This window comes from Musca vetustissima, unplaced genomic scaffold, assembly GCF_032173495.1.
Source record: "Musca vetustissima isolate MV318-11 ecotype Yass unplaced genomic scaffold, APGP_CSIRO_Mvet_v1 utg29024, whole genome shotgun sequence".
Taxonomy (NCBI): domain Eukaryota; kingdom Metazoa; phylum Arthropoda; class Insecta; order Diptera; family Muscidae; genus Musca; species Musca vetustissima.
In genome coordinates this window covers 47678-58676 of record NW_026884636.1, presented here as the reverse complement: position 1 = coordinate 58676, position 10999 = coordinate 47678, and the positions used below count along the sequence as shown (strand labels likewise).

Sequence of the window (10999 nt, the reverse complement as noted above, 5' to 3'; positions counted from 1 at the left end):
GAGGGGGCTTCAGGGTTTATTTTTTGCTAAATCAATTTAGACTCTCGTTTTCAAGGCGATTGATTATGAGTTTGAGAAATATGTACTGGGATTATATTGCCGTTAACTTGTTGAAGATTCCAACTGGAGCCAACCTTGTACTTACTTAGATGGCTCGAGGCAGAACGTTTGTTCCATAAGCCGAACATAAAAAAAATTTCCAGGCGCGTCGATCTTGTGCACATTTTTTTTCAATTTGAAAGACCATTTTTTGATATGTCATCCTCCACATGATCTATCCATCGAAATCGTGGCCTTCCCCTACTGGGTGAATCATCAGTTGGCTCGCATTTATATGCCTTTTGAACTGGGGCATCGTTTTCCATTCTCAAAACATGGCCTAGCCAACGTAGTCGCAGCAGCTCGATACGATATGTCGATGTCCGAGATATGATGGTACAGTACAACTCATGGTTCATTCGACGCAGATCAGCCCATAGATCTTTTGGAGATTTTTTCTCCCAAATACTCCAAGAGCTGTCTCATCTGCTTGCGCAAGTACTCCACCATAGTATGAAGGGTATATTTATTTTGTCATTCCGCTTTTCAACCGAATTCACTGAAATTTCTTCACTAAAAATTTTATAGGCCCATTTTTTCGGGTAGCCTCCAGATAAGACACCCTCGATTTTCGGTATTTTTGAGGTTTTAAGCGTGTTTTTAAACCGATACAAAATTTCTTCACCAAAAATTATAAAGCCCCCATATAAGGCACCGCCCAATTTTCGTTATTTTCGGGATCTTGAGCGTGTTTCTCAACAGAATTCGCTAAAATTTGATACAATGGGTTCTTATTGGGTAGCAAATTTCTCCACTGCAAATTATAAATATCGGTCCACTTTTTCTGGTAACCCCCATATAAGGGTACCACCCAATTTTCGATATTTTGGGGTTCTTGAGCCCGATTTTCAACCGAATTCGCTGAAATTTGGTACAATGGGTTCTTATTGGATACCAAATTTTTTCACTAAATATTAAATATAGGTCAATTTTTCGGGTAGCCTCAAATTTTCGATATTTTTGGGTTCTTGAGCGCGCTTTTCAACCGATTTCGCTGTATTTTGTAATCGCAAATGGTAACAAATATTCCTACCAAAAATTATAAATATTTTTAGGGGTAATTCCCATATAACCCCCTTCTTATATTAAAATATTTAGCTGATTAGTTCCGTGTGTAGGGGTTGTCCCCTGGCGTATTCTACCACAGTATAGGGGAGTCGTTACTCGAAATAGTCAGTTTTACCCGTACAAATTATGGAATTCTAGACGAGTTAGCCATCGGTTGTAATCATTCTGCTTTCTAAGGAGTGATAAAAAAACTCGAACCCGACGATAATGAAATATATTGGCCAGTATTTAGGTATCTCCCTCATATAATGTTATACCTCCTGAGACACAAAACAAACATATTGGGTTCGAAATTTACATATGTCGGTCATTAATTAAAGGCATAGACCTCATATAATTATAACCCCAAATATTCGTTAATTCCTACACTATGTAATTAAACTATGTACTCTAAGTTGCAGTAGTTTGCGGATTGTATACTCTAAAATTTGTTATTAGTATAAGTCCACGCTTTGACATTTTCATTAAAAACTGCTGACATTTGTATTTGGTGTACATAATGGTTTACATAAACCGGTTTATAAAATTATTGCCTATAGGTTCACTTTTTGGTATGTTCCCTATATTTTCATTTTAAGTATCTGTCGGTGTACCTATGGCGGAGGGTATCCAAAGTTCGGCCCTTAACGCTTTTTCATTTTTTTTTTTTTTTTTTTTTAACAGACTCGAGTTCTACCACTTCTCGCAATATTTCGGAAGTAAAAATTAGCGTATTACTTCACAAATATCAACTAAATTAATATATGTATGTATTAATTCATACACTGATTTCGCTTATCACCAATTCTTCATTATTATTTAATTTCCATTTTGCAATATACTCCTCTCACATTATAATATTAGCGTGCGCTGAAAGTTCGTTCTTATCTTTTGCTGTTGGCAGCTATGGGATGGACATGTGAAGGGCAAGGTTGGGAATTCCCTCTGTATGTATGTATGTAGTGCACACAACTTTTGATTACAAAAAAATGCTGACCCAATTTTAAACGATGCTGGCTGCCTACTCGTGACGTCCATTGAACGAAGTCTCGTGTTTGCTTATCAATAATATACCCACGATTTTTTGTTATGAATTCAGGTCAATAATCCCATAATGTTATGCATTTGATTTGTTTCGTTTTTTTTTCTTCAATTGTTTGGGGGCTGGTGGGTGAGTATTGGCACTCCGCCTTAGGTACTGCATGTGATTTGTTATTATGGTCATAAATATTCGTTTCATATCAATTGTTGTTATAAAAATATTTATTGTTTATAAACGATTTCCCTTAATTCGAGGTAGATAGGGAAGGTGGGGGTCTGGGCGTCCGATCAAATAATAAACAAAATTTTGCAAAGTTATTCTTGTTGTTAGTTACCACCAGCAATGATGTCGTTTGTTGTTATCGCGACTCGAACTGCCCCTACACTTCCGCAAGTTGTTTGCTTTGCGAACGAACGAAAAGTCAAAACTCTATGTTAATTCTTTGTTTTAATTAAATAATTACTGAACAAGTACAAACCAACGAGCTACCAGCCAACATCAGCACCACCAACCAATACCACGAATATTCCAAATAATACTAGAAAAAGAGAACACATACAATGGCGAAATGTACCAACAGACAGACAGACATACCGACCTATAGTCTGACGACAACGACCATTCACTTACCCAACTTTAGGTGGCTTGTATTTCTTCGGTTGCTTTTTTGCTGGTGCTGCTACTGCTGTTGTTACTGTTTCTTAGTGATTTTTGGACACTAACTTGCTCACCACAAACATCATCATCACCCATCGACGAAACACACACTCACTCACTACCACCATACCACCACCATCTTTACGAAGAAAGCTGCTTATAAGACTTCTTCATTTACTTTGAAGTTAAAATCTACTTCCGCACTCGTATAATTATTTTATATAATATTTGATGGATTTTATTATTATAGAACCAAAACTACTCTCTACACTTAATCATCGAAATTATATAGGACCAATCCCCCTTATTTTCCGTTTCTATTATTTATTTATTTTTAACTCTGATTTGTCTGAATTGTAGAGTTGGGTAGTTCCGGAACGAACTAGTTCATTGGAACTATTCCGAGAAAGGAACGAACGGAACTAGTTTCAGTTCTTTAATTAATATAATTCCTTTCTCTGATCCAGTTCCTTTTTTGAACTATTTGAAGCAAAGGAACTGTATGGAGCAAAGGAACTATATGGAGCAAAGGAACTATATATGGAAAAAAGAAAAAAAGAATGATGAAAGATAGAGATTCAAAAGAACTATGTAGGAGTCGGAACTATATCGAGCAAAGAAATTGTATGGACTAAAGGAATTATATGGAGCAAAGGTACTATATGGATCAAAGGAACTATATGGAGCAAAGGAACTATATATGGAAAAACGAAAAAAAAAATAATAAAAGAGAGAGAGAGATTCAAAAGAACAGTGGGTAGCCTCCAAGACTCCAGCCTTCATAAAATTCGCTTGTTAATCGTCGTTCTGCCAAGACTCAAGCGACGTCGTACGCAAACCTTCGCCAACAAATGGTCTGTTCCAGTACTTTTTATACCCTCCACCATAGTATGGAGGGTATATTAATTTTGTCATTCCGTTTGTAACTCATCGAAATATTCATTTCCGACCCTATAAAGTATATATATTCTTGATCAGGGTAAAATTCTAAGACGATCTAGCCATGTCCGTCCGTCTGTTGTAATCACGCTATCTTCTGAAGGAATTGAGATAGGGTGCTGAAATTTTGCATAGGGTTGTCTTTTGTCTGCAGGCAGGTCAAGTTCGAAGATGGGATATATCGGTCCACGTTTAGGCATAGCTCCCATATAAGGGTACCCCCCAATTTTCGGTATTTTGGGGTTCTTGAGCGCGTTTTTCAAGCGAATTTGTAGTAAATGTATCCACAAAAAATTATAAATATAGGTCCACTTTTTCTTGTAGCCCCCATATAACGGTACCTCTTAATTTTCAGTATTTTTTAGGTTTTTATCGTATTTTTCACCGAATTGGCTGTAATTTAGTATTTTGAGTTCTTAGCAGGTACCAAATCTCTCCACAAAAAAATTTAAATATAGGTCAATTTTTTCGGATATCCCCCATATAAGGGTACCCCCCAATTTCGGTATTTTGGGGTTCTTGAGCGCGCTTTTCAACCGAATTCGCTGCAATTTTGTACATTGGGTTCATATTGCGTACCAAATATCTCTACTAAAAATTATAAATATCGGCCCACTTTTTCTGGTAGCCCCCATATAAGGGCACCGTGTTGTTTACGAATGAGGTTTAGGCAAATTATGATTAGGGATAAGTAAATCGACATTCGACTAATCGATAAATCGACTTTTTGTATTGAAAAAGAATCTAAAAGTCGAATTCGACTTTTAATCCAAAATCTATTAATAAGGTCACCAAGATAGCAATCGAAATCGGAAAACAGCTGTTTTTTCTCAAGTCTAATGTCAAAAATTTCGACATTGTTTACGTTTTCATAATGGAAGTCAATTCACAATAATGCATTTTGACAGCAAACTTGAGAGATATCGATAATCAGCTGGTCTCCCTTGGTGACCTTATTTATAGGCCATGTTTTAATCTTTGAAGAAATCGCAAAGTCAGTCGACTTTCGATTTTTTTCACAAAAAAAATTAGAGATGGGTAGTGTGTAAATACCCGGTAAATTACGTAAATACCCATTTGTTGGTATTTATTTTGTTTGTATGGGAGCTACCAGAAAACGTGGACCTACATCGATAAATTTTGGCCAAATAGCCAAAAATATCCCTTAAATCGAGATGTACCGTTATATGGGGACTTAAATTAAAACTTGGACCCAGGAGTCCCATTTACCATTCTAGTAATTATATTTGGTCTGTTCCCGTACTGCAAGAATCTACTAGATTTTACTATTTTCTTCGATATCATAAAGGAAAATTCGTTATCGTAGTAAAAAGTAAAAAACGTGATCGTAATCGACTTTTTGTATTGAAAAATCTTAAAGTCGAATTCGACTTTTGATCTTTGAAGACATCGCAAGGTCAGTCGACTTTCCAAGATCGACTTTCGATTTTCTTCATAAATACTTACAGGTGGGCAATGGGTAAATGCCCGGTAAATTGGGGTTATATGGATGATATATGAAAATTTGGACCCAAGAGTCCAGTAGTTGTATTAATACAAAAACGTGCACCTTCAACGATAATTTTTTGCATGCCTATTTGTTAGAACTCTCTGTGCCAAATTACAGCCAATTTGATCGTAAAATGTGTCTAATAGACAAGAAGGAAATCCCTTAAGTTGGGAGGTACGGTTATATGGAGTCTATATCAAAAATCTTGGACCCAGGGACCATTTTCCCTAGTAGTATTCGCTTTGACATTAAAAACATGTGAGTCAAATTTTGTCCGTCTATGTCAAGTTGTTCGCAGGTTAATGAGTTTATACCCAATTTTTGGGTAAATACTCAGGTATTTACATACTTACTTAAGGGCTAAGCAGAATGCTCGGGTTGAGCGATCCGTTGCGTTATGTGTTATCGGAAATACAACAACCACAAGGAAACGATAACAAAAACGCTCGAAGTTGATGTGCGGCGCGCATCGGAGTTAAATATATTTTAACACTTTTTGCGTGCGTTAACGCGATAACAAAAAACGCTCAACGCGAACATTTTGTTTAGCCCTTTAGCTGGCTTGTGACAGAACGGTTGTTCCATAAGCCGAGCTTAAAAAAAGATTTCAAGGCGCGTCAGTCTTGTGCGCATATCATCCAATTTGAAAGACCATTTTCCGAGATGTTGTCTTCTATTGATCTTTCCATCCGATTCGTGGCCTTTCACTTCTGCGTGAATCATCACTTGGTTCGCTTTTATATGCCTTTTGAGCTGGGGCATCTTCATCCAAGATGACTTAGCCTGACTACGTACATGTCTGAGAATACATTGTATAGCTCATGGTTCATTCGACGGCGATATTCACAATCGACGCAGATCGACCCTAGATCTTCCGGAGAATTTTTCTCTCAAACACCCCAAGAGCTGCCTCATCTGCTTGTGCAAATACCCATGCTTCAGATCTATACAACAGCACGGGTAATATCAGCGTCTTGTAGAATGTGAGTTGGGTCTGGCGGGATTTCCTCCGTATTGCACAACTGATGTTATTAGTTTTGTTTATGGCGGCACCCAGTTATATAAAATCTTTCACTACCTCAAAGCGGTCCACAGTTGATTCGAGTCTACAGGACATCTTGCGCGTTGATACCATCAGTTTGGTCTTTTCGCCATTTACTGCCAGTCCCACTTTGGCAGACTGCCTCTCAAAGGTGGCTATAACTGCTCGCAATATTACACCCATTATGTTGATGTCGTCGGCGTAGGCGAGTAGCATATGCTGTCACACGACCAACTGTCTCCTTGCCTCGTTCGGTATTGAAGGGCTCCGAGAGGCCCTTCCAACTTTAACTGCTGATCTTATGCCAATTAAAGTTATCCTGCATAGCCGTATTAATTTTGAAAGAATGCCGAACGCAGACATGACTTTAATCACCTCGGAACGGATAGGGCTGTCGAATGCAGCTTTATAGCCGACGAATAGTTGGAATGTGTCGAAGTGTTTTTCATGGGTTTCTTACAAGGATCTGGCGTAGAGTGAAAATCTGGTCAATGGTCGATTTGCCAGGCCTGAAGCTGAAATTAAGTCTATCTACATATACTTATTGAATGTTTGTAAATTCTTAGTGGTAACATGTACTCAATCAGAATGTTCCTGTTAAAATGTTTCAAATATTCGATGAATATTCTGAATAATTTAATTATTTTACGTTAATTTGCTATAACGCTTGTCTTCTTTATTTTTTGAGTGAAAAGAAAGAATTTATCATTGACGCCTAAAAGTATACACTCAGAAAATGATGAACATTCGAACAACGTAGTTCGCTCTCAGAATAACCTACACGAATTAACCCATTGATCATGGCATAATTATACAAGGTAGTCTCATGGAGTCAGAAGTTTCCAATTTTTTAATAAATTTGCCTTTGACAGAATTCAGCTTTCAAAATTTAAATGAAAATATCTTCCTTCGAAATGTACGCATATCATGTGTTCAGTGGAAAAATTGCTAAATAATTTATATTTATAAATATATATTTCTTATCGTAGTAAAAAGTGGTATATTCTTGCAGTAAGAGTAAGAAATGTTATAAAATGCCGAATGTGAAACGTAGTTATTGTTAAATATTCCAAATTCATTTGAACTATAAACTGGAAAAGTTGCGAACGGTAATTTAACGGAATAATATCAGTTGGTGTTCACAGCTGACAGAATATCACTATGTTATGCATTGCACTCTTTCTAAACAAAGAGATTTCGGCAAATTTCTTTTGAAATTATTCGTTAGCATGCATTTTCTTCCTTCTCCTCACATTCGTATCATGTCGAACGTTTTTAGTTTGGTTGACGCGCAGAAAACGGCATCGCGGCTAACTTCACTTTGGCAAAGCCGGCTGTCGGACACATTTTTATTATTTCTTTGTCTTTTTGTGTTAGTTTATTTAATTGAAATCAATTACAAAAATGGTTTCCCTGCAAGACATGTCCACAATTCATTCGCCCGGCTCGTCTCCTCCACGGGGAGGATTATGCGTGTTGCCGCAACGTGAAATACTAAGTTCCACCCATAGGGTAAGTAAAAGATGCTGATCATCTAATTTTCCCTTTATAAATTATGTGCATTATTTTAGTTGGACTATTACCCTGAAATTAATATAAATTGTGATGCCTTCAATAGTACCTCAATTGCCGGCTCATCACTGGCTTCGGCTAAATGTTCTGATTCATGGCGCAATGTACTGGTGCCGGTAAATGAAGGTGTTTTGAAGCGAATAACACGTACATTTTTTGAAAGTGGTTTTGCCGAAGCTCTAAATGAAGCAAGGGATACTCAGGTATCTGGAGGAAATGCTATGATATCTTCCGTGGCAGAATTTACATTTCGTACTTTAGAATTTTTTCAACGTATCAAATCGAAAGTATTTCCACATATGAAAGAGCAAGGTCTTGCTTCGATAGCCAAACATTCAGAGACAAGGTAAGTGCGAGGCGATGGGATTTTCTAAAAATACTAATTGAAAATAAAAATTTAATGTTTTTTAATCTTTCAGAGATTGGATACGTTCATATATAAGATGCATTGTTTGGCATCCAAATTGCTTTAAGATTGCCGTTGCCGGTATGGATGATATTGTACGCATATACACAGATGAGCCCGCTATTGTACCAGTACTGAAGGTAAGTCGAATCTTTGAATTGAAAGTTTTATACCTTCCAGAGTGGTTAGGCTAAAAGATGATCACCCGTTTAATTTAGCGGTCGTGTCACTTGGAGACCAATGGTGCATTGCGAAAATCAGAAAAAACAAGAATTAGGAACGAGCATAGAAAGTGGTTTTAAATTGGTGTTAGTGACTTAGCCAACACCAGAAGTCAGAAAGTCAAATTATTTATCTTGCACTTACAAACTAGTTGATATCTTCCTCTCGAGCATTCTCCCATAGAGGTTAATACTGCGCTTGATTAACTTCCTATTTGGAATCTTATTTACTTAGCTAACTTATGACAGAACAAACCGAGCTTAAAAAAAGATTTCCAGGCGCGTCGTTCTTGTGCGCAGATCTTCCAATTTGAAAGATCATGTTCCGAGATGTCTTCCACTTGATCTTTTCACCGAATTCGTGGCCTTCCCCTTCTTCAACAACTGAACCTGCTCTAATCTACAGCATAATTAGAAACCTAAAGTGGTTGGGAAAGTGCAACCTGGACACGTAATATATCCTCTGTTCGATCTCTATAGCCATCGACAAAAGTTCCGACTGATTTTAGAAATTTTTGATACCAACATCATGTTGTAGCCTTGTCCAAATAGATCCTTTAATATTTTTTCTACTTAATACCACACTAACATCTCTTCTTGGTTACATGGTTTTAAATTTTAGAGCGCTTCCCAAAAATGGATTACCAGCATGGCATGGCGTCCCTATACAGCTGCTGAATTGGCTGTCGGTTGTCAAAAGGGCATTTGCCTATGGACCATGGACAATAATATGCATATCACACGCTCCACATCACAGGCCATATTTCTAAAGCAGTAAGTTAATCGAACAATTTGGAATTTATTTAATATTGAACAAACCTTTCTTTCCCCTCTTCAGTCCAAATCATTGTCCCATTACCTCGGTTCAATGGAATTCCGATGGTACCCTTTTGGCGTCAGCATCAATTGGTGACACTGATGTAATTATTTGGAATGTTGATAAAATGCAAAATACCGCTTTGAAACGTGTCGGGCCACCATGTTCTCTGTTGAAATGGTCACCCAATAGTTCATGTTTATTCTCATCGACTGTCACAAATGTATTTCGCGTCTGGGCATGTGAAAATAAATGGCAACCAGAACGTTGGACAATTACCCAAGGTACCGTACAGTCGGCATGTTGGTCGCCATGTGGTGGATTTTTACTATTTGTAACATCCGATGAACCGATACTATATCGTTTGCAGTTCTTCGAGGAACAGCTATTTCAAAGTAAGTAAAGATTTTAGTTTTTTTTTAACATTCGAATGACGGTATTATAATTAAGTTGTTGGTAGTGAAATTTGTGATGCACCAAGTAACGACTCCGAGACTTCTAATCTATTGATAGATGTAAACGTTTTTTAAAAGAAACTAATTTTTACCTCAAAAACACTTAGAAAATGCGACCAGTTTTAATAAATGAATGCATCCTTCAATAGAAGGTCTTTGGGAATATTTCCTGCCGATACAAATATGTGAAAATTATTGGCCACATCTAGAGATTAATAGTTGCTTACACAGATGTATTGGTTAGAAAAGTAAATGGCTGATGGGATGATTTGAGCACTTTTCTCAATTCTTATGAGTGACATTGACGACGTTATGTAGATTATTGGTACTGCTGCTTCAGGACCCCTTAAGTCTCTTTCAAAATCGATTAACAGTAAATGAAAATTACGGCAGTGGAATAATTTGAGAATTTGTTACAGCCTCTTTGCAAAATTTAAAATTATTCTTTATTTCTTAATGAGAACTGCCAATAGTAACTGAACGTGTTAAATCCTAGAGGCAAGCTACAGGTGAATTATAAAAAGAATTACGTTATAATTTGTATAATGCTGCCTACATTATCAGCAATAGGGATAGGATGCTTTCCACGAGAGAAAGGTCTATGATTCGAAAAGGCCCGAGTCTTATTCGACGGACGTCTATGACTTCAGCCCATTGTTTAAAAACAGCGGGATTGCTACATCGGCTTTAAAAATATTAAATAAATTCCACTACAATCTCCAACTATGATATCTTCCAGATGGTTCATCACCCAAACAAGCCTTACCTGTTGCCGACTTAAGTAAAATCACTGTGGATGATCGTGAAGTTGGTGGCCAACCACAATGTGTGGCATGGGATCCAAATGGCCTCTATGTGGCCATCACCTTTAAAGATACCGCCTGTATTGCCATTTTCTCAACATGTGTACAGAAATTTAATCTATCCATATCACCAGCTTGTTTCCTGTCTGGCGTGGCCAATGAATATCCATCATATATTTGCTTTCAAAGTAAACATCGTAAAAATAATGATACCGTTTTAACCATAGGCTGGTCCAGTGGTCGTATACAATACTTTCCATTTGGTAATATGTAAGAATCCATTTAATTGTTTTTATTTATTAAGGTACATAAATATAATATGCGTTTTTTATTGACATTTCTTTTGTTTTGTTGTTTAACATTATCAAATTACCATAGAAGAAGTGGTG

At 37.0% G+C, this 10999-nt stretch overlaps 1 protein-coding gene across 1 annotated transcript; it reads left to right on the top strand.

Moving 5' to 3' along the window:
* Positions 1–7738: 7738 nt before the first annotated feature.
* LOC133331669 (aladin) lies at positions 7739–10885 on the top strand. The gene is made up of 6 exons (XM_061540049.1): positions 7739–7848; positions 7908–8254; positions 8328–8454; positions 9158–9309; positions 9374–9747; positions 10547–10885. The coding sequence occupies exons 1-6, from the start codon at positions 7741–7743 to the stop codon at positions 10882–10884; spliced, it is 1446 nt and encodes a 481-aa protein (XP_061396033.1). The 5' UTR covers positions 7739–7740; the 3' UTR covers position 10885.
* The last annotated feature ends 114 nt before the right edge of the window (positions 10886–10999 follow it).